Source organism: Scyliorhinus canicula, chromosome 1 (assembly GCF_902713615.1).
Source record: "Scyliorhinus canicula chromosome 1, sScyCan1.1, whole genome shotgun sequence".
In the NCBI taxonomy this organism is placed as follows: Eukaryota; Metazoa; Chordata; class Chondrichthyes; order Carcharhiniformes; family Scyliorhinidae; genus Scyliorhinus; species Scyliorhinus canicula.
This window is the reverse complement of record NC_052146.1, coordinates 190,619,480-190,645,807: the sequence shown is the minus strand read 5'-3', so window position 1 is coordinate 190,645,807 and position 26,328 is coordinate 190,619,480. Positions and strand designations below refer to the sequence as shown.

Here is a 26,328-nt window from a genome sequence, read left to right as displayed (position 1 = left end):
ACCTCTAATATAGTAAAACATCCAAAGTTGCTTCGCGACTTTTAAATTTGACACGAGCTACAGGTGGAGATATTAGAACAGGTTCTCAAAAGCTTGGTCAAAGAGGTAGGTTGTAAGGAGCATCTTAAATGAGTCGCAAAAGATTTCGGGAAGGATATCCAAAACTCGGGGTGAGAAACTGTAAATAGCAGGGTGGTGAAAATCAGTGATGTGCACAAGGCCAGAGCTGGAGGGTTGTAGGGCCGCAGGATATTACAGACTTAGAGATCAACAAGGCCATGAAACGGATTCGAAAATAAGGATGAGAATTTTAAAATCGAGATGTTGTCAGACGAGGAGCCAATGTCGGTTAGCAAGCACAGCAAAATGTAAAAATTGTCATTTAAAATTAAATGTAAGAAAAGAATTAGTGTTCATTCCAGACAGATTTTCAAACAAAGGTGGTGAAAGGAGGTTTATATGCAATTGAAAATATCTTACCACGGTAAACAGAACTTCATTTATTGCCTTCTGCTCTCAAATTACATCTTACTTGTCTAAACATTTCTTACATTTGCTGTTTACAAGATCATAAAAGTTGAATAGCAAAGAACACTCACACTCATAATTCTTTTTGTTAAATCTTGACATAAACGGTTAACAGTGCACAACCAATAACTACTATCAGTTTAATTTTCCTACTTTATTTAAAATGTATAATTAACATAAATGTCAAATCTCAACTGAATTTGGGTAAAACCCAACATTGAAAGCAACACTTGCTTGTGATATTTTAAAAGATTTACCAGGGGATGAGATTTGTGACTGTTTTGGCTCAAATAGTTGTTACAACAGTTCAACTCTACTTACACCTGCAGAAGTCCTTTCTTTTAAGTTGACATGACACTGAAGAGGAAGGCGAATTCCACCCGGAGGACTGGGAAGGTTGGTAGTTTTTCATTTGCACAGACATCTTGGCATTTGGCCCCATCGAACAGGAGACTACCGCAGTCGTGGGAATTGTGATGTGCCAGAATTAGTTGCCCTAGATTTCCTAATGTTTCCTTGCTGTGTGCGGAAAGCCCCAGATGCAGAGCACAGATAAAAATGCGCAGTGTTGATTTATGTTGGGGCACTTATAGGACTTTCATGATGTAAGCAGGCATTAGGGCAGGATGTGTGATTAGGTCAGAGTGAACTAGTTTCTCAATTCTCACAGGCTGGTTGACTGCTGTTGGCCTTGCAACCTGATTTTATTGCACCCCTTGTTTTCATTAAATTTCAAACACTTGATCATTTTTATTTCAAGGATACAGATAATAAAATATAACTGGAAGTCAATACAAATTACTTTTGATCCTTTTGCTGTTATGAAGAGGTGGATTTGCGTAAACCAAAACTCAACTTTTCGTCCAGGATTGGGCACCTTGCTGGCTGTTAACATAGCCTCTTCAGTCAAGAGCTATTTCAATGGTTGCTGTCACTCATATACATTTTTAAAAATTACTTATTTTCTGAATGCGAGTATTACTGGCATTTTATTCGCCATCCTAGATGCCCTTGAGAATTAGGTGGTTGACCTTCTTCTTGAGCCGCTGAATCCATATAGCGACGGTGCACTCACAATGCTGTTCGGTAGTGAGTTTCAGGAATCCCAACCAATAATGATGAAGGAACGGTGATATATATCTATGTCGAGTGAGTGACCTGGAGGGGAACTTGAAGGTGGTGGTGCTTCCATGCGTCTTCTGCCCTTGTCCTTCTAGGTGGTGGAGGCCAGGGGTTAGTCAGCATCAAACTGGTGAATAGCACAATGCAGAATCTGAACAGTACCGAGGGATTCATCAGAATTGTGTTGCATGCTTGGAAGAAGTTACTAAATATTTAAGGGCAAACTTTGCAAAGCTCAGTTCTCATCGCAAACGTCCACCGTGAAGCTACCAATATGGCTCAGAGAGAGCCTGTTAAGTGGTAACACATTCCTTTGACAGGAAAGGGAATAGGAGATGGACAGTAACTTGCATAGAATAAAAGAGTCAAGGATGGTTCATTTGAGAATGGGTGATTCTGAGATTTGAAGGACGGGAAAGTGACCTTACCAGAGGAGAGCAAAGTTTTAACAATATCAGCTAACATGGGGAGTCAGCAATATGATGAGCAATGGTTGAAGGGATGGGGTGGGAGGGGGGGGGGGGGAGAGGAGGGGGGGGGGGGTTAGTAGGGGTGGGGGAGCAGTGTCTCATGGACAAGATGACCTCAGAGAGGGTATGAGGGGACAGGAGAGAAACAAAATGGAAATTCAGGCCTCAGACACTGGGAGACTTTGCCTTGATGGGGTTAACGGAAGGGAGGGAAGTGACAGAGGGACCTTAATGGATGGTCTTAATTTTATCAAGCACCTTGCATTGGTTGGACCTATGGCAATGTTTAAGTGTGATTAGATAGGTGATGAGAAGAAAGGGAAAATAGAGATATGGGACAATGCCTTGTATGGAAGATACATTTCAAAGTTTGTGCTCGATGGCTGTTTCCACATTGTATTTTAAGTTCAGCGGTGTTGCAATTCCAGTTGGGAGTCCCATAAACCCTATGTTCATTATTGTGTGTGGAGCATGAGGTCAACGGGTTTGCTCCAATTTTATCAACCATGGCCAGGTGTGGATCGCCTTTGGGAATTCTCCCGCTTGCCTGTCAAAATTTTGACAGAAGATAGACGGAAGCCCCAGAGAAAGTGTGTACAAAAGGAAAGACTTATCTAGCACCTTTTGTGACCTCAGAATATCCTAGAGTGCTTTACAGACACGTAATCATTGTTGCAATGTAGGGATCACAACAGCTGGCTTGTCCCCAGCAATCTCCCACAAACACCAAAGATAAAAGACAGATCATCTGTTCTTCGTGATATTAGTTGAGGGATCAGAATGGCCAGGTCACCAAAGAGAGCATCTCTTTTCCTCGAGTGCAGGGATCTTTCAGGCCTGCCCAAAAGGACAGGTGGGATTTTAGTTGAGCACTTCACTAAAAACTCACCCGCTACTGAACTGAAATGTCAGCCTCGGTCATATGCTTAAATCTCTGGAGCAGCCTTCTGGCTACCAGCTAGGACTGCTACTAACTGAACCTGCCACCTGAAAAAGATGATGTTGTACCATGGCATCCAGTGATGTACTACATTGGGATGAGGATTAGTACCAAGCAAGATCACCCCGATGCAAAAGTGAAATACTGCAGATGCTTGAAATCGGAAATAAAAACAGACAATGCTGAACATACCCAGCAGGTCAGGTAGCAGCTGTGGAGGGAGAAGCACTCTGTCTGTCTCTCCACAGATGCTGCCCGCCCTGATGAGTATTGCCAACATTCTCTGTTTTCATTTGCAATCACTCCAATCCGCAAGGTTCTGGAGAAGGCCAGATATCAGGACAGCAACCAAAAATTGACTTTTCTTTTGAAGAATGCCACCTCACATTTAACAAGCCAAGTGCTGTGAATGTGGACTCTTTCTACACTCCTAATTCTCAGAAACTAGACAACCTACTTCACCTATGTTACAGTTTCAAACTGAAAATATATCTACAAATGTAAGTTTTTAAAAAAATCTTATACACTGGCTTACATAGAATACAAACTTCAGACTGTCAGAATTGTTAAGATTGACACACGTAACAGAACCCCCCCCCCCCCTCCCCAAACTGCATTTTCCATCAGAATGCGTCGGAATTTAACATGAAATGTTTTGTTTGTGTACCTGAGATGTAAGTTACATCAGAAACACTGATCATTGCGATCGCTACTGCCCACCATGGATTACATTTTAACAACTTGTGCAAGGTTTCCGAGGGGATTGTTTAAAAAAAACACAGCTCAGAGTTCAGTTGGTTTCCCTTGTTCATTGCTCCTGAAAGTCAAGGAGACGAGCTGCATTCTGTTTCCTGGGCTTCTGCACGTGGGTTGCACGTTGCCACAAAGTATCTGCAGAGTGAGACTGTTTATAATTGCCGCTCTCCGGAGAGTGCAGCTTGTCCACCGTCTCAGGCAACCGCAGTGTTTTGACAATAGACAATGCTGCTCATGCTCCAGTCTTTTTCTTGCAGGAAAAGCAGGCAGTGTTTCCAAACGCATCAGTGGCCTTTGTCAGGGTTGGAAGAAATGATTGAGAAACGGGGCCGAGTTTACCGCCCTAACCTCTGGCTGGAAGCAAGATGTCCTCTTGTGACATTGTACCATTTGAATGAAAAGCAGTAGTCAGATTGCAGATATTACCGTTAGCCTGTGGCCCACCCTCAGTGGGCATGTGTCACAATCATGACACAGTTTGAGGGGAGGGTGGGATTAAAATCCCAGGATTTCAACGTGCTGCAGATTATTGTTGACGGATGGACTTTATTGCCCCAGTCTTGATTTGTAAATAAGAAGCCCTGGCCATTGCTGCCCAATAAACAGGCACTCAACAAAAGAACACAGTAACAGTTCACCTGATGGTTGCTTCTGACAGCTTGCAGTGGGGACATAGTATCAGACGTCCAATAACTATAATCCAACAACTATTTGAAATTTTAAAAGTATGCAATAAAATGGCACATTTTAGCATGTCTATCTCTACAATAATGCTTTGGGAACGATTGTTCTGAGTTGCTACTAAACCCTAATCACAGAATAGCATCTGGACCTTGACCGTACAGGGATGATATGTTTTCCTCTTCGCTTTCAAAAAATTTTATGACTTACACCACGGCACTGGATAACACCCACCCCCACTCCTGAATATTTTACATTGGAAGTTCTCAGCAAACGTTAACTTCTGGCCGCCTGGCTAAACCGTCACAGGGTTGAGGAAGTTTGTTTATAGTCTCTCAGAATGACCGAAGCATAGGTGACACTGGGAGGGGTACACAGCACTGACTCAGAGATAGGGGAGCTGGGGACAGAGCTGCCTGATGCAACTGAATCTCGAAAGGGGGAAGGAGGTGTGAGCGCGGGCGAGTCCTCCAGCGTGAGCTTGTCGGGGACGGGCAGTTCCTCCTGGATCTCGGTGCTGTCATACATGAAGTCGTCGATGAGATTGAACCGTTCGCTTTCCTCCTCGACAGGCGAGATGGGTTGAGGATTGAAGGTTGTCATCTGGAGCGGGAGAACCTGTTGGTCCAACTGGTACAGTGAGTTCACCCCATTCCCGGGCACTGGCACAGTAAGCACTGAATTAAGGTCAGTCATATTGGTTGAAAATGTATTGACCACACCATGCAAGTGATCCATTATGGACTGTTGCGAAGAAACACCTTTTGGGAACTGATCAGAAATGAAAAACTGAGGATCTTCGATTTCTTTAAGCTGCGTGATAGACATTGTTCGTCGCTGCAACATCATCTCTGGACTATTGGGAATGTCGAGTCTCAAGGGGTCACTTTCATCCTCTTCCACAACATTGTAAAGGGCTTTTGTGCTGGTGTCTGAGAAGCTGAGGTTTTTAATCTGATTCTGATATGGCTTAGTCAGGGGTTTGATTACAGCTGTCTGATTAGATGCAACATCTTTGCTCTTCACATGGACGGACAGTCTATGCCACATGTGTTGTCCCTTCGCTGGTCGTCCAGTTCCTGGTTCAGACCATGACACAGACTTCCCATTGGAACTGGGGAAAGATGTAAATTCCCAGTTAAAACCTTTTGCACCAAAACTGCAGCTGAATATTTTCACAGTCGATTTTTACAATTCTCCTGCCTATACTTGCATTTTAAAGTGGGAGTGCCATTGCCTTTGGGGGATATACCTGGAGCAGCAGCGAAGTAGAATAGTTTCACATGCAAAGATCGAGATGATTTCACATTGCAAGTTATATCGTGCAAATGATAAAATTGCAATAATTTTACAATGTGCCCAGTGACTTGGCAGAGACAATGATTGCTCTTAATCATCAATGTTTGTGTAAAGAGACCAATGGAATTTAGCATGTGGCAAAATATTGCCGTATGTTACGGCCTATTAGGGCTGGACTAAGTTGCTAAGAATTAATTTGATTGATCAGAACAAACAATCCATTCAATACTAGTTGGCAATCTCCAGGCTACTCCTTATTAAACTTGGAATGATTGCATTAAAGAACAACTATTAGGAAGTGACATCAGGGAACATATTTATTGAGAATAAAATAATGTTTACTGAATGATTTTGACATGCATACATTAGCCTTTGCAGTAAACATTGGCATTCCTTTTGAATCTTTTGTGTTTAGAGTGAGAATTTACTATGTTTCATCCAATTTTTCGCCCATTCAAGCAATCACACCTCTTCCGCTGAGGACACACACAACTATGTCATGGGAAAATCCATTTATTTATCTGTCTGTCCATCCATCCATCCATTCTCCCATTCAACCAGCCAGTCATTCATTCATCCAGCTCAAAATGCTGCATATAGCTAACTTTCCATCTATCTCAAGTAACCATTATCCCATCTTGCTAACCACCTATGCCGTAACCATTTGCCAAGCTTGTCATCATCTGTTTAGTACTAGAATCATAGAATTTACAGTGCAGAAGGAGGTCATTCAGCCCATCGAGTCTGCACCGGCCCTTGGAAAGAGCACCCCACTTAAGCCCCACGCCTCTACCCTATCCCCTTTATCCCCGTAACCCAGTAACCCCACCTAACCCTTTTGGACACTAAGGGCAATTTAGAATGGCAAATCCACCTAACCTGCACATCTTTGGGCTGTGGGAGGAAACTGGAGCACAAGAGGAAACCCACGCAGACACGGGGAGAACGTGCAGACTCTGCACAGACAGTGACCCAAGCTGGGAATCGAATCTGGGACCCTGGAGCTGTGAAGCAACTGTGATAACCACTGTGCTACCGTGCTGCCATATATTACATATATGGTCCGGCATCCACCCTGTCACCCATCCATTTCCAGCCTTTCATCAATGCATTCTATCATTTATCTAGCCAATGAGTCATCCAGTCAGCTAGCAGCCAATCTAACCATCTAGCCACATAACTAAAATAACCAGGTTAACAGGAATATATACATCCAGGTAGCTCTCCACCCAATCAGCCAGATAGCCATTCTATTTCTTTTCATTTCTCCTAATTCTCTTTCTAATTCATCCAGGCAATAATGCAGTTAGCTGCAATCTATCCAGGGCACGGATTCTCTGCCTGTTCACACCAGCAGGATTCTCCGCCCCCACGTCAGTGAATTGGAGATTTGGCTGAGTGCCAAATCCTCCGCCTTCACTAGCAGCGGTAGTGGGGCACACTGGGATTGGAGAACCTAGATATCAAAACATTCAACTATTCATTCAATTCGCTATCCAACCAGAAATCTGATCAGGTATCCAACCAAACAGGCGGCCATATGTGGACAATCAAACACACTTCTATCCAGCAATGCAGACATTGATCAATTTAGTGAGTCATTTTTCTCTCCAGTTACCAATTGCCAAGCAACCATCCTTTCATTCAGCTCATCATGTATCCAATCAAACAACAATCAATTATCCACCTTCTATCCATTCAGACAAACAGCTAGTGTTCACCAGCCAGAACTGAAGGTCACCTCTCTCTGAAATGGTGATTCTATTTCTCTGCATAGATGCTGCCTGATGTGCTGAGTAGTTCCAGCATTTTCTTGTTTCATATCACATTGAAGAATTTTATATCTTAGTTGTTTGAGGAGCTGGAGCCAAAGTAGTTTAGTGAGGATCGGAGTGGTGGATGAATGAGATTTGGTGGGGGCTGGGATAAGATCAGCTGAGCTTTGGATGAACTGAGGTGAATGGAAGGCAGACACTGAGAGGAGGACCAGGAGAACATAGAACAGTACAGCACAGAACAGGCCCTTCGGCCCTCAATGTTGTGCCGAGCCACGAGCCTACTCAAACCCACATATCCACCCTATACCCGTAACCCAACAACACCCCCCCCCCCCCCCCCCCCCTTAACCTTACTTTTATTAGGACACTACGGGCAATTTAGCATGGCCAATCCACCTAACCCGCACATCTTTGGACTGTGGGAGGAAACCGGAGCACCCGGAGGAAACCCACGCACACAGGGGGAGGACGTGCAGACTCCACACAGACAGTGACCCAGCCGGGAATCGAACCTGGGACCCTGGAGCTGTGAAGCATTTATGCTAACCACCTTGGGCGTGAAAGGTACATGGTTGAAGGCCTCATCGGCAGATGGTATTTATAATTAAGAGGATATGTGTTTGGATGTTTTGCTTTAGGTTGAATAGGTTATGTCCGAGACAGTGATCGGGGAGGGAGATTAAATCAACAACATATGCATGGAATTTGTGGCAGGAACAGAAGTGTTGAAATTGTGGTTTTTATGTCAGACAATCTAATTATAGAAAGGCACTGGATGGGTCATCGAAGTACACAGAAGTTACATTGTTCAGCCCAAATTGTTCACATCCCTTCAACCCATTTTCCTTCACCCATCCATCCATCTAATTTTGAATGTGGCCATAGCTTCTACCTCTGATATCTTATCTACAAATTTCAACAACACTTGCTCCAGCTCTATATCCAATTATTGATACACACTGCAAACAGGACACAGGACTGAACCCTGGGGATGCTATCACCCATCTCCAACCACATTAACTCTCACTTCTAACTAATCTTAATACCATTTTCTATCATCTCCTAATTCCATATGCCTTAATCTCTTCTAATAATCTTCAATGTAGTACCTTGTCAAAAGCTTTTCTAAAGTCCAGGTACACTCCATCCACTTCATTTCCTCCACATCTGTTAACCCACAAGCAATTCTGCGACAATTGTTACAATTTACTATGATCATCCCCATTGAAATCTCTGCTGTGTACTTATCTGTCTCCCCCTTTTAAAAATCAGTACTACATTAACTACTGTCCAGTCCTCTGGTTTGCATTGGCACTCGTCGAACCCTGTCATTCAATTTCTAGGGCCTCTTCTGCCTTGTCTGCCTCTGGATTGCAGGCTATATCCCATTGGGCCTGGCACTTTGTGTCCCTTTAGCTTACTTAACTCATCTAAACTATTTGTTTTAACCATCAAGGATGCATTTATCTTACTTTTAACCACTTAGAACCATAGAATCCCAACAGCACAGAAGGATGCTGTTTGGCCCATTGTGTCTGCACCCGACAAAGGCTAATTTTCCCTGTCAAATCAGCCCCCGTAAGTAACCTGCACATTTCTGGACACTAAGGGGCAATTTAGCATGGCCAATCCACCTAACCTGCATATCTTTGGACTGTGGGAGGAAACTGGAGCACCCGGAGGAAACCCACACAGACACGGGAAGAATGTGCAAACTTCACACAGACAGTCATCCGAGGCAGGAATTGAACCCGGGTCCCTGGAGCTGTGAGACAGCAGTACTAACCACTGTGCCACCATGCTGCCTCACTTAAGAATTCACCTCCTCTTCACTATCCTTCTCTTTAGTAGAAAGGCAGTGAGAGTAGAACTGCACAGCATCAGTACAAGTGGTAGCACATGTTTTTCTTTTATTGTTCTCAAAGTGTGTGTGTTTTGCTGATAAGATTGACATTTATTGTCCATTCTTAGTTGACTTGGAGAAAGTGCTGATACAACTCAGTAGCTTTCAAAACCTACGACGGAGGGAAATTAAAGATCCACAACATTTGTATGGAACTGGAGTCACATATGGACCAAAGTGGGTAAGGACTGTAGGTTTCCTTCTGTTATAGGGCATCTATGAATCAGTTGGATTTCTATGTGCATGGTCGTTAGTACATGGCTGCCATCTCTGGGAGAACTCATCAACGACCCCCTAATGATGTATTTGATTTTTTCCAGGTACAAGAATTCCATTAGTTCATCCAACCATACCGAGGCGCTGGGCAGAGATGAAGACCTCCAACCCAGCAGAACTTGCTTCTGGGCAATCAATGAGGCGAAGGCTTGGAGATCTGCCTTCACTCCTGCCTACAGCCCTGGCGGGTCTGACATCCCACAAATGGTCACCAGACGAATAGGCTCCAGGGAAATGATTGGAAGGCCACCTGGACAGAATCCCTTATCTGGAAGTACCTGAGCGAGTTCAACCCCAGAAGCTGAAATGTTGCTGACAATTCCTCCAAGCCGGAAAACTGTCCCTCTACGAACAAATCCCCGAATCTCTCAAGACCATTCCCTTTCCGCACTCCGAACGTGGCATCCAATCTTGATGGCTGAAATAAGTGATTATCACAGATAGGGCCATCACAAATGCACCCAGACTAGATACCCTATATAACCTCTCCTATACCTGCCCCCATATGGAATCTGGGTCTCTGCCCATACCAGCACCTTCTCAGCATTGGCTGCCCAATAATAATAAAGCAAATTCGGCAATGGTAGCCCCCGCCCTCCCACTACCTCTCCCTTTGAAGAACCACCGTACGGATCTTCGGAGTCTTTCCCACCCATATAAAGGATGAGATCAACCTATTAACCATCACGAAGAAAGATTTAGGGAGGAAGATGGGGACTTTGGAAGAATATTCATTTTAATAGATTGGACTCTGCCCGCCAGGGACAGGGGAAGATGGTATCTGTAATATCGTACACGGGACCTACGGGGTGGGAATGCTATTCTCCCCCGTGCTCCTCACAGAGTACGAGCTACGGGGTGGGAATGCTCTCCTTCTCCATGCTCCTTGCGGAATACGAGGTCCCTCGCTAGGGGCAGGGTATTCCAATTAACCAATGTATGTAAGGTTGCCCAGTGAGGCACTGACCAAATAGGAACGCAGTAGGGATATATCAGGTCGTGTACATATCGTTTGTGTAAATAAAACTTTGTTTCTTATGTCACTCAGTGTGGACCCCATGTCCTAATTAAACTGGCGATGAAGAGTAAACTCGTTTGTCCCATGTTTGCAGATCATACTTAACTTATCCACCAGACTTTCAAGTTCAATTTATGAAGCCGGGCCCAATCATGGGCCACCTGGACACCCATATACCTGAACCTAGAGCTGGCCAAGCGACAAGGCAACAGCCCCAAGTTGGCTCCTCTCGGGGGGGGGGGGGGGGGGGTAACCAGAAACATTAGCTCTTTTCCAGATTCAACTTGTTGCCCGGAAAATAAACCAAAGCACCTCAGTAGCTCCATTATATCACCCATGGAGGGGACCAGGCCCAAAACATAAAGCAACAGATCGTCAGCATATAGGGACACCCAAGTTTCACCTTTCCCCTCTTTCTCCCCTTTCACTTCCCCAAAGTCTTCAAAGCTATGGTTAAGAGTTCAATCACTAATGCAAATAAACATCATACACCTCTGTCTAGTCCACCTATTCAAATGGAAGTACCTAGAACTCAAGGGAATTCATGCAAATGCTAGCCGAGGGTACCCTACACAACAGTCGTATCCATGAAATCAATTTTAGCCTCGACCGAACCTCTCCAGAACTTCAAAAATATACCTCCATGGTACAAAATGTACCATCCTATCAAATGCCTTCTCGGCATCTTAAGACAAAATTACCCCAACCCGGGCCCCTTGGATGGGAAGGGAACAACATTCAACAGCCTTCGAATATTGGCTGACAATTGCCGACCCTGAACGAAGTTTGTCTGATCCTCCACAATTACCTCAGGGAGACAGAGCTCCAGTCTGACCACCAACAGCTTAGCCAGTACTTTGGTGTCCACATTTAATAATGACATTTGGTTAACAACAACATGGTTTCAAGTAGGAGATAGATATATTTCTGATAAAAATGGGTTAAAGGGATATGGGGAACAGATGGGAAGTTGGATTTTGAGACCAGGGAGAGATCAGCCGTGATCTAATTGAATGGCGGAGCAGGCTTGAAGGGCCGAATTGCCTTCTTCTCCTAATTCCTATGTTCCTATAGGCCGGTGTGACCCACACTACTCCGTTGGGTTATTATTCTTCTTCAACAGAAGGGAAATAGAGGCCTGCAGGAGTGTAGCAAGCTGGAATTCCAGGGGATAAAGAGTCTTTAAGCATATCTACCTGCAACGGAACTAACTGATCCAGCAAATCTCTTATAGAATTCCACCAGAAACCCATCAGGCCCAGGAGCTTTACTTGTTTGTATCCACCCAATATCGATCAAAATCTCCTCAGGGCCCAAGGGAGCCTTCAACTCTTCCCATCTCTCATCCTCCATCTCCGGAAACTCCAACCCATCTAAAAATTCCGTCATGTCCCACCACCCCACCAAGGCTGCCGATCTGTAAAGATTCTTATAAAAAGCCTCAAATGCAGAGTTAACTTTATCTGGGGCAGAAATCAAGCTACCACCCGAGTCCCCAACCTGAATAATCTCCCAGGAGGCCGCCTCAGCTGATGAGCTAATAGATGGCTGATCTTCTCCCCATACTCGTAAAAGACCCCCCTCGAACCCCACAACTGCCTCACCGCCTTTCCTGTAGACAACAGATCAACTGTGTCTGCAGCTTCTTCCTGCTTGCCAGAAGCTCCGGGTTCGTCACATGCTTACCTGCAGTCTACCTCCAAGATATCATCCACCAACTTCTGCTGTTCCACCCGTACCTCCCTCTTCATATCTACCTTATACAATATAATCTCTCCTCTATTCACCACTTTCAAGGCTTCCTAAAGCATGGAGGGTGAGACAGCTCATTCCTGTTAAATTTGACATGCTCACCAATAGCCTTAGACATGGGCCCACAGAACCCCATCTTCGGCAATAACCCAGATCTAAACTCCACTGTGGACACTGAGCGGGACCCGATTCTAAAACCAAATCCACCAGATGTGGGGCATGAACTGAAATGACAATGGCTGAGTGCTCTGCCTTCCTCACCCAAGGGAGAACCCACTAGAAAAATGTTGATCCTGGAATACTCTTATGCACTGGAGAGAAGAACGAGAATTCTTTACCCCCTCGGGTGCATAAACCTCCACGGATCTGCCCCCGCCACCTTTTCATAAATGTGAACGGCGTCTCTGCCAGCCCCCAGAGCAGCAACGACTTTGGCCTAGAACGGTCCAACTTCGAATCTGACATGCAATTTAAATCACCTCCAAAAAACAATTGGCGTGTTTGGATCCAAATCCGGAATGGAAGCCAACAGCTTTCGAATAAATACAGTGTCATCCCAGTTCAGGGCATATACGTTGACTAATACACCAACCTACCTGCCAGAGACCCTGTAACCATCACGTACCTACTGTATGGGTCCACCACAACCTTGTCCGCCAAAAAAAGAATGTGTTTATTGATTAAAATCGCTGCCCGCCCCCAACCTGAGCCCTATTGTCAAAGCCTGAGTGAAAGACTTGGCTCACCCACCCCTTCTGTATTCTGGTCCCTCACCCACAGATGAGTCTCCTGCAAAAACACCATTCCAGCCCTCAGATTCTTTAGGGGAGAGAAAACACTCAACCTTTTTATTAGGCCCCCCCAATCCCCTTACATTCCAGGTGACCAACCAAATTGGGGGCCACCCATTTTCCCTTAAACCAGAGAAAGCCATTTCTGCCGTAAAGGATTATCAAACGCTTGCCTAGAGAATGTAGGATCAGGGCTCACCCAAGATGGCCACGAAGCCAATCCAAAAGTAAAACAAAGAAAACCCCATGGTCACCATCAGAAAAATAACCCCCCCCCCAACCGAATCAAACCCCACCCAAACATCCATATTGATTACATTCCAAAGAACAATACACCCTCCTAACCAACCCCAACAAAACAAAAATGCTAGGCTCGTTGAACCACAAAAAACATGCCCAACAAGCTGCAGCCCTTCCCCCCACCTCGCTCCCATTTGCTAGCAAGATAGCCCCTACCCAGGACAGAAAAGAGAAATAAATACCCCTATCCATACCGGCTACAAGAATACAACAAAATTCAACAGAGCAAGAACCCATTGGGAGCCACATATTTCCAAAGAAAAGAGAAATACTGCCTTAAACAATATCCCACAGAACAGTTAACCTCCCATCCCCCACCATACAACTTATGAAAGACAATCCCACCCCACCCCACCCAAAAACAAACAAATAACAACAAATATATACAAAATACCCCAAAACCACTCACCATAAATAACCATAACAAGTCCGCACAGAGCCCGTTTAACTCGATCCCAGCCCATGCTCTGTAACAAAATCTTCAGCCTTCTCCGAAGTATCGAAGTAGCAGTCCTTTGATTCAAAGGTAACACACACCTGGCCGGGTACACCACTCCAAACCACACTTCACTCTTGTACTTTTGCCTTATTAAAAGCCGCCTGCCTCTTCGCACGCTCCACACCGATACCCTGGTAGAATCTAAGGTGGCTCCCTTCCCATCTCGAATCACAATTCTCCTTGGCCCACTTCAGGACCATCTCCTTCTCCTAGAAACTGTGAAATCTGACTAAAACTGCTCGTGGTGGCTCATTTGCCTGAGGCTTCTGCCAGAGTGTTTGATGGGCCCTATCCAACTCTGGAAGGGAAGTCAGTATACCCACCCCCACCATCTTACCAAACATCTGCAAAAAATATGCAGTAGGATTCAGGCCCTCCACACCCTCTGGCAACCCCATGACTCTGGGGTTTTATCTCCTCGACCGATTTTCCAAGTCATCCACATGTGTTCGTGGACATCTTCAATCTCTCCCTACTCTGTTCCAAGGTTCCCACCTGCTTCAAGAAGATCACCACATGATACCGTATCCAAAGAAGAACCAACGTGCCTCAATGACTAATGTCCAGTGGCCTTGACATCTATCATTATTGTTATAGGCCAGGGCTTAGAAACTCCAAAGTATGTTATGAAGTTCACCTGACCTATAACCTTTATGTTGAGTTTGGCTAGGATGAGCACAAGAGCCTCCCTTTCAGGTGTGATTTATCAATCTTCCTAGATACTTTAATCAAAACAAGCTTTATTCTAATAACTTAGTTTATATTTACATATAAACACACAGCAATAATTTTTTTTATCAATTACAGACATAAAGGCACACACACAGCTACAGTAATCTATGTATAACACTTAATGATTTCCCCCTTAACTGTTCCATTTTAAAAACAAAATCCAATAAACCAATAACCCATTTTCAAGGGCAAGGCACAGCACTCCGCATTCTCACTTGAATAAGACTGGCTTTCGCTGAGATTCTAACCCCGTCTCACCAGCAGGTTTAAACCCTTCCGGAAAGCAAACTATATCTTTTAGGTTACCAAAGCAGGTAGTTATAATCAATATTTTTTTTTACTGGAACAACTCTTCAAAATGAAAACATAAAAAGACAGGAAAAAAAATGTCTTTCTCTCTGAGTCCCCAGCAGTCAAACTGAAAATGAAACTAAAAAAAACCCTCACACCCACAGTTCAGCTCCACCCACAAAATGACATCACTGAAGCCATGTGATAAGACAAAACGTTTTCTTAAAGGGACACTCCCATGACATTATGAAGTGCCTTGGGGTTGGTCATGGGATACATCAACTCCATACTCCCAGAACGCACTGGGTTTGCACTGAGTGCTGAGCTTGTGGCATTTGAGTGCTACAGTGAGAGTTTGGTGACTGAGGGAGTATAAGGGTTATTTAAAGTCTAGTATTTCTTTTATTTAGTTAATTAACTTAAAAGTTGCTGTTTGGTCTATAAGAAGGTGAATTTTGAATCAGCTTTAAACAAGGTTCTACTTGGACTTACTTGCAGCTGGAGCTTGTTAATTAGTTAATTGTATTAGGCCAGTTTTTAGAAGCTAGAGTCACAGTATAAATAGGGGCTAGATACAGTGCAGACTTTGTTTGCACTGAGTGCTGAGCTTGTGGCATTTGAGTGCTACAGTGAGAGTTTGGTGACTGAGGGAGTTAGGTGAGGAGGGAGTAAGGTACTCCTTTCATTTAATTTCCTATATTTATCAAAGAGCGTGAAGGGAACCAGGAGTTTAGAGTACAGCTGACTGGGAGCAGAGTCGGAGGGCGGAGGTCCAGTTGGTCCACAGGGCAGCTAATTCTGTAAAGTAAGAGGGGATGGAGGCTAGGGCAGTTGCATGCTCCTCCTGTAGGATGTGGGTGGTGAGGGATACCACTGGTGTCCCCGCTGACTATACCTGCGGGAAGTGCACCCAACTCCAGCTCCTCAGAGACCGTGTTAAGGTACTGGAGCTGGAGCTGGATGAACTTCGGATCATCCGGGAGGCAGAGGGGGTCATAGAGAAGAGTTACAGGGAGGTAGCCACACCAAAGGTACTGGACAAGAGTAGCTGGGTTACAGTCAGGGGAAAGAAAACTAACAGGCAGACAGTGCAGGGATCCCTCGTGGCCATTCCCCTTCAAAACAAGTATACCGTTTTGGATGCTGTTGGGGGGGATGACCTACCGGGGGAAGGCCCCAGCGGCCAGGTCTCTGGCACTGAGTCTGGCTCTGGGGCTCAGAAGGGAAGGGGGGAGCATAGAAAAGCAATAGTAATAGGAGATTCAATGGTTAGGGGAATAGATAGGAGATACTGTGGTCGCGAGCGAGACTCCCGAAAGGTATGTTGCCTCCCGGGTGCCAGGGCCAGGGATGTCTCTGATCGTGTCTTCAGGATCCTGAAGGGGGAGGGTGAGCAGCCAGAAGTCGTGGTGCACATTGGTACCAACGATGTAGGTAGGAAAAAGGGTGTGGAGGTAATAAACAAGTTTAGGGAGTTAGGCTGGAAGTTAAGGGCCAGGACAGACAGAGTTGTCATCTCTGGTTTGTTGCCGGTGCCACGTGATAGCGAGGCTAGGAATAGGGAGAGAGTGCAGTTGAACACGTGGCTGCAGGAATGGTGTAGGAGGGAGGGCTTCAGGTATTTGGATAATTGGAGCGCATTCTGGGGAAGGTGGGACCTGTACAAGCAGGACGGGTTGCATCTGAACCAGAGGGGCACCAATATCCTGGGGGGGAGGTTTTCTAGTACTCTTCGGGAGGGTTTAAACTAATTTGGCAGGGGAATGGGAACCGGATCTGTAGTCCAGCAACTAAGGTAGACGATAGTCAGGACGCCAAAGCACGTAGTGATGCAGTGGGGAAGGTAACAATGACAAAGGAGAGTACTTGCAGGCAAGGAGATGGGTTGAAGTGTGTATACTTTAATGCAAGAAGCATCAGGAATAAGGTGGGTGAACTTAATGCATGGATCGGTACTTGGGACTACGATGTGGTGGCCATCACGGAAACTTGGATAGAAGAGGGGCAGAAATGGTTGTTGGAGGTCCCTGGTTATAGATGTTTCAACAAGATTAGGGAGGATGGTAAAAGAGGTGGGGGGGTGGCATTGTTAATTAGAGATAGTATAACAGCTGCAGAAAGGCAGTTCGAGGGGGATCTGCCTACTGAGGTAATATGGGTTGAAGTTAGAAATAGGAAAGGAGCAGTCACCTTGTTGGGAGTGTTCTATAGGCCCCCCAATAGCAGCAGAGATGTGGAGGAACAGATTGGGAAACAGATTCTGGAAAGGTGCAGAAGTCACAGGGTAGTAGTCATGGGCGACTTCAACTTCCCAAACATTGAGTGGAAACTCTTTAGATCAAATAGTTTGGATGGGGTAGTGTTTGTGCAGTGTGTCCAGGAAGCTTTTCTAACACAGTATGTAGATTGTCCGACCAGAGGGGAGGCCATATTGGATTTAGTACTTGGTAATGAACCAGGGCAGGTGATAGATTTGTTAGTGGGGGAGCATTTTGGAGGTAGTGACCACAATTCTGTGACTTTCACTTTAGTAATGGAGAGGGATAGGTGCGAGCAACAGGGCAAGGTTTATAATTGGGGGAAGGGTAAATACAATGCTGTCAGACAAGAATTGAAGTGCAGAAGTTGGGAACATAGGCTGTCAGGGAAGGACACAAGTGAAATGTGGAACTTGTTCAAGGATCAGGTACTGCGTGTCTTTGATATGTATGTCCCTGTCAGGCAGGGAAGAGATGGTCGAGTGAGGGAACCATGGTTGACAAGAGAGGTTGAATGTCTTGTTCAGAGGAAGAAGGAGACTTATGTAAGGCTGAAGAAACAAGGTTCAGACAGGGCGCTGGAGGGATACAAGATAGCCAGGAGGGAACTGAAGAAAGGGATTAGGAGAGCTAAGAGAGGGCATGAAAAATCTTTGGCGGGTAGGATCAAGGAAAACCCCAAGGCCTTTTACACATACGTGAGAAATATGAGAATGACTAGAGTGAGAGTAGGTCCGATTAAGGACAGTAGCGGGAGATTGTGTATTGAGTCTGAAGAGATAGGAGAGGTCTTGAACAAGTATTTTTCTTCAGTATTTACAAATGAGAGGGGCCATATTGTTGGAGAGGACAGCGTGAAGCAGACTGATAAGCTTGAGGAGATACTTGTCAGGAAGGAAGATGTGTTGCGCGTTTTGAAAAACTTGAGGATAGACAAGTCCCCCGGGCCTGACGGGATATATCCAAGGATTCTCTGGGAAGCAAGAAATGAAATTGCAGAGCCGTTGGCAATGATCTTTTCGTCCTCGCTGTCAACAGGGGTGGTACCAGAGGATTGGAGAGTGGCGAATGTCGTGCCCCTGTTCAAAAAAGGGAATAGGGATAACCCTGGGAATTACAGGCCAGTTAGTCTTACTTCGGTGGTAGGCAAAGTAATGGAAAGGGTACTGAGGGATAGGATTTCTGAGCATCTGGAAAGGCATTGCTTGATTAGGGATAGTCAGCACGGATTTGTGAGGGGTAGGTCTTGCCTTACAAGTCTTATTGAATTCTTTGAGGAGGTGACCAAGCATGTGGATGAAGGTAAAGCAGTGGATGTAGTGTACATGGATTTTAGTAAGGCATTTGATAAGGTTCCCCATGGTAGGCTTATGCAGAAAGTAAGGAGGCATGGGATAGTGGGAAATTTGGCCAGTTGGATAACAAACTGGCTAACCGATAGAAGACAGAGAGTTGTGGTGGATGGCAAATATTCAGCCTGGAGCCCAGTTATCAGTGGCGTACCGCAGGGATCAGTTCTGGGTCCTCTGCTGTTTGTGATTTTCATTAACGACTTGGATGAGGGAGTTGAAGGGTGGGTCAGTAAATTTGCAGATGATACGAAGATTGGTGGAGTTGTGGATAGTGAGGAGGGCTGTTGTCGGCTTCAAAGAGACATAGATAGAATGCAGAGCTGGGCTGAGAAGTGGCAGATGGAGTTTAACCCTGACAAGTGTGAGGTTGTCCATTTTGGAAGGACAAATCTGAATGCGGAATACAGGGTTAATGGTAGGGTTCTTGGCAATGTGGAGGAGCAGAGAGATCTTGGGGTCTATGTTCATTGTTCTTTGAAAGTTGCCACTCAAGTGGATAGAGCTGTGAAGAAGGCCTATGGTGTGCTAGCGTTCATTAGCAGAGGGATTGAATTTAAGAGCAGTGAGGTGATGATGCAGCTGTACAAAACCTTGGTCAGGCCACATTTGGAGTACTGTGTGCAGTTCTGGTCACCTCATTTTAGGAAGGATGTGGAAGCTTTGGAAAAGGTGCAAAGGAGATTTACCAGGATGTTGCCTGGAATGGAGAGTAGGTCATACGAGGAAAGATTGAGGGTGTTAGGCCTTTTCTCATTAGAACGGAGAAGGATGAGGGGCGACTTGATAGAGGTTTATAAGATGATCAGGGGAATAGATAGAGTAGACAGTCAGAGACTTTTTCCCCGGGTGGAACACACCATTACAAGGGGACATAAATTTAAGATAAATGGTGGAAGATATAGAGGGGATGTCAGAGGTAGGTTCTTTACCCAGAGAGTAGTGGGGGCATGGAATGCACTGCCTGTGGTAGTAGTTGAGTCGGAAAATTTATGGACCTTCAAGCGGCTATTGGATAGGTACTTGGATTAGGGTAGAATAAGGGAGTGTAGGTTAACTTCTTAAGGGCAGCACGGTAGCATTGTGGATAGCACAATTGCTTCACAGCTCCAGGGTCCCAAGTTCGATTTCGACTTGGGTCACTGTCTGTGTGGAGTCTGCACATCCTCCCCGTGACTGCGTGGGTTTCCTCCGGGTACTCCGGTTTCCTCCCACAGTCCAAAGATGTGCAGGTTGGGTGGATTGGCCATGACAAATTGTCCAAAATTCTATGATTAACCTAGGACAAAAGTTCGGCGCAACATCGTGGGCCGAAGGGCCTGTTCTGTGCTGTATTTCTCTATCTAACGCCTTGATCCACTGCAATTCGCATACTGCCACAACCGGTCCACAGCAGGCACCATCTCCCTGGCCCTACACCCATCCCTGGAGCATCTCGATAACAAGGACTCCTACATCAGACTCCTATTCATTGACTACAGCTCTGCCTTCAACACCATAATCCCAGCCAAGCTCATATCAAAACTCCTAAACCTACGTATTGGCTCTTCCCTCAGCAACTGGATCCTCGACTTCCTGACCCATATACCACAATCAATAAGGATAAACACCGCCAATCTGTCCTGGTCCCCCACATTGACATTACAACCAAGAAAGCACAACAACGCCTATATTCCTCAGGAAGCTAAGGAAATTCGGCATGTCCACATTGACTCTTACCAATTTTTACAGATGCACCATAGAAAGTATCCTGTCTGGCTGCATCACAGCCTGATATGGCAACTGCTCAGTCCAAGACCATAATAAACTACCGAGAGTTGTTAACACAGCCCAGTCTATCACGCAAACCCACTGCCCATCCATTGAATCTGTTTACACCTCCTGCTGCCTTGGGTTATTCTCTCTTCGAAACTCTTCCACAGGCAGAAGATACAGAAGTATGAGCTCACGCACTAACAGATTCAAAAACAGCATATTCCCCACTGTTACCAGACTCCTGAATGACCCTCTTATGGACTGAAATGATCTCTCCACATATCTTCTCCACTGTGTAGCACTACACTCTGTATGCTTCACCTGATGGCTACGTCTATGTATTTACATTGTATAATTTATCGTGTGTCCTATGTTTTTCATGGATGGAACGATCTGCCTGGACTGTACACAGAACACTACATTTCACTGTACCTTGGTGCACAACCTCCTCGTACATGCCGCCACTACAAGTCCAGGGGTGTAACATCTGGAGAGGCAGCGTGTCCCTGATGTGCACAAGTCACGAAGGACATACTCCTTCTTCCTCCCCACCTTTTAACCAATCTGGTTAAAACAAAAAAAATGGCCTACCCACCCCTACCCACTAGCTCACGCCAACTGTATTATGGTGTGGGCAGCATAATAGACTGGTCAATTGGCCTGTTAAAAAGATCAATTGCCTGTTAATTGTTTTTTAAATGGCAGGTGGGCTGCTGATTTTGGTGCACTATCTACTGTTTTATGGGGAATGGCTCAGGGTGGACACAAAGGTGGTGGGCTAACCACCCACTGAAAGGAGGGAGTCCCAAAAATCTAGTCCATATTTTCAGGATAGTGAAATCAGTGAGCCTCAGCATTGAAATTGGCTAATACAATTGGCTCACTACTCATTGGGGAGACTATCTTGACACAGCGATCAGGGACTGATTAAACAGCAGTGCCTTAGTAGGCCGAGACCTAGCAGGAAAACATCAGCGGAGACCTACTACAGCCTGCAGCGAGGCACCTTGGCAACAGCCACCATGCATTCACAGCCATCAGAGTCACCATACCACTGGACTTTTGCTTGTCACAAAAGCTGACAGTACATCCCATAGAAGCACTAATGTTGGGTACCACTCTACTCTGCACAGTGGAATGAGGAGGCTGCCTTCTGTGTTTGTGCAGGTCTTTTATGACATTTATATGGTCACTTGGGCATCATACAGTGCCCTAAATCAGGGTTTTTCAAACTCACAGTCGACACCCATGGGTGAGTGTCAAGAGGGTCACGGAGCGATGGGTCATGCATTCCCGATAATGGGAGAAACGCCCAATGGCCGCGACTGGCTTTTAGGTTGAGAATGCCGGCTGTGACTGCCGGCAGCTGCACCATTTTACCTTGCTCCATCGACTGGAACCCAGATTATTCATCGGGTGATTAGCTTTCCTAATGTCACATCCGGCGCCCCATTGTTCCGCTGACCAATAGGAGGAGGCGGGCGTGGTACCTCCAGTGGTGGGACTGTTGGAGCACGGGGCCTGGGAAGGACACGGAGAGCAGCCAAGTGAAGTTTGGGTGAGAGGTGAGAATGGCGGGTCACCATGCTGGCAGTCAGCACCAGTTCACTGGCTTCCACAAGTACTTCAATGCCTACACCTTCACAGGGAGGAGGAGGAATTATGCGATAGCTACACGTACAGGGGTTGCAGCAATTTGTTTGCTCTTCAAACTGAGATCCACATAGAAGGCATCAGCAGCAATCACAGAAGAGCAATGGCAAGTAGTTCTCCTCTGGGGCAGAGAAAGGGAAATTTCAGGAGCAGCATGTGCAATCAATAGTGTATAAATTATCAGTTTTCACAAATAAAACTCATGGGACTCCAAATACAATTCTACAGAATAAACTGTCCAACCTCTCCCTCTGACGTCAGCTGTGGCTCAGTGAACCCCACTCTTTCCTCTGAGGCAGAACATTGTGGGTTACAGTCCCACCCTGGAAATTTGAGCACATAATCTGGGCAGATAGTCCACTGTTCCACAGGGAGTGCTGCAACGCTGGATGTGCTTCCTTTGCATGCAGTTTTAAACCGAGACTCTGTCCGTCCTCTTTGATGGACATCAAGTATGGTTTGCCATTATTCAAGGAAGAACACAGATGTTTTCCCTTGTGTCCTGGTCAATAACTAACAGGATTAACACAGATTATCCGGTAATTATCTCATTTTGTTTATGGAGCTTGCTGTGTACAAATTGGCTGCTCTGCTTCTTATGCGGCAACAGTGGCACTTCATTTTTAAAAATAAATTTAGAGTCCCCAATTCTTTTTTCCAATTAAGGAGCAATTTAGCGTGGCCAATCTCCTACCCTGCACATCTTTGGGTTGTGGGGGTGAGACCCACGAAGACACTGGGCAAACTCCACATGGACAGTGACCCCCAGGCCGGGATTGAACTTGGGTCCTTGGCGCCATGAGGCAGCAGTGCTAACCACAGTGGCACTTCATAGACAGTGAAGATCTTTAGATCCACCCGAGGCCCCAACTGGCACTAGATAAATTAAAATTCTTTCTTTTGACTTTATGTCCACTTTTTGTTGGGGTTTGGCTTTATTCTAACCAATGATGAAAGAAACTCAGTTAATGGTCCAACCCATGCATAGTGTGTGCTCTTAGTATGAATTTTTCCAGTGCTTCCTTCTTGGCCTGATTTGTGAGGAGGACCAAGTGTGCTGGCTCGTCTCAAAGTTTCACCCATGGCTGGCTGGCATTCTGATGGCACGCAGTCTCCCCCGAACATCATGAGGGACTGACAGGTGAGTTGGCCATGTCTGGTGCTGTTACTTGCTATTGTCCTGTTGGCCTACTCACTACCACCTGCGAGATGCTTGATGAGCTGGAGCGGCGATTCCACCTCGATAGCCAGCACCCTAGATCCAAGCCTACCCCAGGCGTGCTGCTAGCCTGTCAGAGATGAACATAAGGCCTCTGAATTCCGAACTCCAGACTGTCCAGGATTGGTCCCCCAGCACATTTGACTGTGTCAAACCCTCTCATTCCAGCAGTAGGGTACTCCTTAGAGACACTCACATTATATTAATGAACTGTGCAGCTGCACATATAACCTGCCTTGTCGCATACTCAATGCCACAATACAGCACAGACAACTGTTCATCTCCAACTACTCAAATCCAGTCCATGGGCTCCCCATTAGACCGTGTGGGGTATTTTATATTTACAGAAATGTTAATGCCATACAGCCAGGGACCTATGTTTGTGAATGTGCTCTGCAGGAACAGAATCTCATGTTGAGTCAATGGAAGGAACCATGTTGGAATTTCTGGCCTGCAGGAACCTGGACCTTAGCAGCCACTTCTGCTTACCTATACTCCTTACTCCTCCCTTAATCTCTCCATATATTTAGACCTGCGTGTAGTTGTGCTTGAAACAGGGAGGGGGTTAGTGTAGCTGCTTGTTCGGTGATTGCATAGTGGGAGACTGAGAAATGAGACAAAAATAAAGTGTTGAAATGCTGCCTCAAATAATTCTTCCCTCACCAGCCAGGACATATACCCTCTTGCCTGAAAAAGGTCTCAGTTGTCACTCTTGGCTCAATAGTAACAATCATGCCTTTCAGCCAAATGACGCTGCATTCAAGTCTTGCTCCAGAGGCTTTGAGCACACAATGTAAGCTGACACTCCAGTGCAATATTGAGGGAATGCTGCAATGTCGGACCTGCCATCTTTCAGATGAGACACCAAACTGAGGCCGTTTCAGGACGATATAAACAAAACAATCTCTTGATCCTATTTTAGAGAAGAGCAGGGCATTCTATCTAGTGTTCTGCTCAACATCTATCCCGAAAGCAGATGATCGGGTCTTTTATTCCAGGGCAGATTGTGAGAGTTTTCTGTGTGAAAATTGATTGTCATTGTTTCTCTACAACAGTGACCACACTTCAGCAGAACTGCTCTAGCTGCAAAGCACTTTGGGATGTCCTGTGGTCAGGAAAGGCATCACATATAAAGGCAAGTTAGTTTTCTTTTGAACGCCCCTTCAAGAACTGTTGTTCCCACACACACTTAGTAATTCTAAGTAGATCATACATCCAAGGTGTTCTCATTTGCACGGTGCATCCCTTGGGCTGCTTCTATTATTGCAGGCCTGAAACTGGGTCACCTTCTGTTACTGTGAATGGAAGTCATTCTTTTTCACTTTGTTAACAGCTTGAAAGGATGAAGAGAACATCAGCGATAACTTCCTTGTTTGTCTAATTTTGACTGGTGCTTGCCAAGTTTAACAGGATCGTTCTCTCACCTCAGCAGATCACTTAAAGTCTGATAAATGCATTTTTGAAAAATCAAATGTCCATTCTGGGTATGTGGGCTTGGCTGGCAAGGACAGCATTTATTGCCCATCCTCGGTTACCCGGAGTGGCTTTGCTCGGGCACTTCAGAGGGCAATGAGGAGTCAACCATTCTGGTGTGGGACTGGGGTCAGGGTAGGCGGACTAGGTGAGGATGGCTGGGTTTCCTTCCCCAAAGGACATTGGCGAACTAGTTGGGTTCATGAACATCTGACAGATTTATGCTCACTTTCACTGATGTTAGCTTTTGATTCACTTCTTTCAATCTGAATTCAGGTTTGGAGTGTGGGGGTGGGGGTGGGGGTTTGAAACAAGGGAACATAGTGTTAAAAATAGAGCTAGGCCATTCTGGGGTGATGTTAGACAGCACTTATTTTAAAAGGCCATTGAGGCCAGGCTAATTAAAAACAGTGATTGTTTTTTGATGAGCAAGAGTTAGAGACAAAAGGTGGATAAATACAGATATTGCAGGCTCATTGCAGGCTCAAAGGGCTAAACGGCCTACTCCTGCCCCAATATAAATTCACACATTGCCAGGACGAGATTTGCCCTCTCATTTTCTGGGTTGTTAGTCCATCCTGTTCTCCCTAAAACTGTATCAGCTCTGTGTCCTGGGGAGTGCAGTAACCCAGGAGACACGAAGGTAAAAGTTAAACCAAATTTATTTTAACTCAAAAGTAAAGCCGCACCCGTGGTGTACAACACTAGTGTCCAAGCCTTGGACCAGTGCGGGTCTGGAATGGTATTTAAAAGGCTCGATAACGGGTCCCAGCTGGACAGGCCTCCGCCCGTTACCATGGGAACTCGAATTCCACGAGCCCCACAGGAGATCCCTCGTGATCCTCGTGAGGGTTATCACAAGGAGTGCGAAGCATCTTTGACCCATTGTATGTACACCATGCTCCCTTGTTTTTTAGGCCAAGCGGAGCTTCCCAGCTGTCCCACAGATGGGGCAGGAGGGTTTACAAACTTTAATTTGTATACTTGCCTGTATAGTGCCTGGATTGCTGTATGGTGCAGTGGAATTATTACTGCAGCAACGCACTGGGCCCCTTTGTGCATTACAGTGGTGACGGGAGGGAGGGCTGGTTTACAGAAACACTCTCATGGGGAACAGGCAGCCAAGTTTACACCTTTTCCTTTACCAATGGATACACAAAATCAGATGCAGAATGGCGCACACCCCGATTTGCCAACTGCCCATTTTGGGCTGTTAGTGGTGTCTTGGCTTCAATGTTTACCCATCCCCGCCAACATATGGTGAGGCCCATTAAGCAACAGACCTTTTTGAGTAGAAATTCCCAAGTTTTAATTCTCCCACTGTGCTTTAATCCCGTTTTTAAAAAAAAATAATTGTTATTAGATTAATTTTCAGATTTTCTTGCATGAGAGGAGGGACTTACTCTGAAAAAAAATAAGCAAACTCAACAGGAAACTTTTCAAAGCAGCTCAAGAACTGTCACCCCTCCCATTGAAAAGCAACAG

The 26,328-nt window shown here is 45.5% G+C and overlaps 1 protein-coding gene across 4 annotated transcripts in view; it reads right to left on the bottom strand.

Moving 5' to 3' along the window:
• Window positions 1-439: 439 nt before the first annotated feature.
• Window positions 440-26,328, bottom strand: part of LOC119970450 (metabotropic glutamate receptor 1-like) — a 328,367-nt gene continuing 302,478 nt past the window's right edge. For 2 of the 4 annotated variants that reach the window (XM_038805077.1, XM_038805082.1), the window contains exon 9: window positions 2,195-5,611. In XM_038805077.1, the coding sequence (XP_038661005.1) occupies window positions 4,801-5,611 (811 nt within the window). In that variant the 3' untranslated portion in view covers window positions 2,195-4,800. Of the gene's footprint in view, window positions 1,742-2,194; window positions 5,612-26,328 lie in introns of those variants that run through there. The other 2 variants (XM_038805092.1, XM_038805103.1) reach the window with 2 other exon arrangements.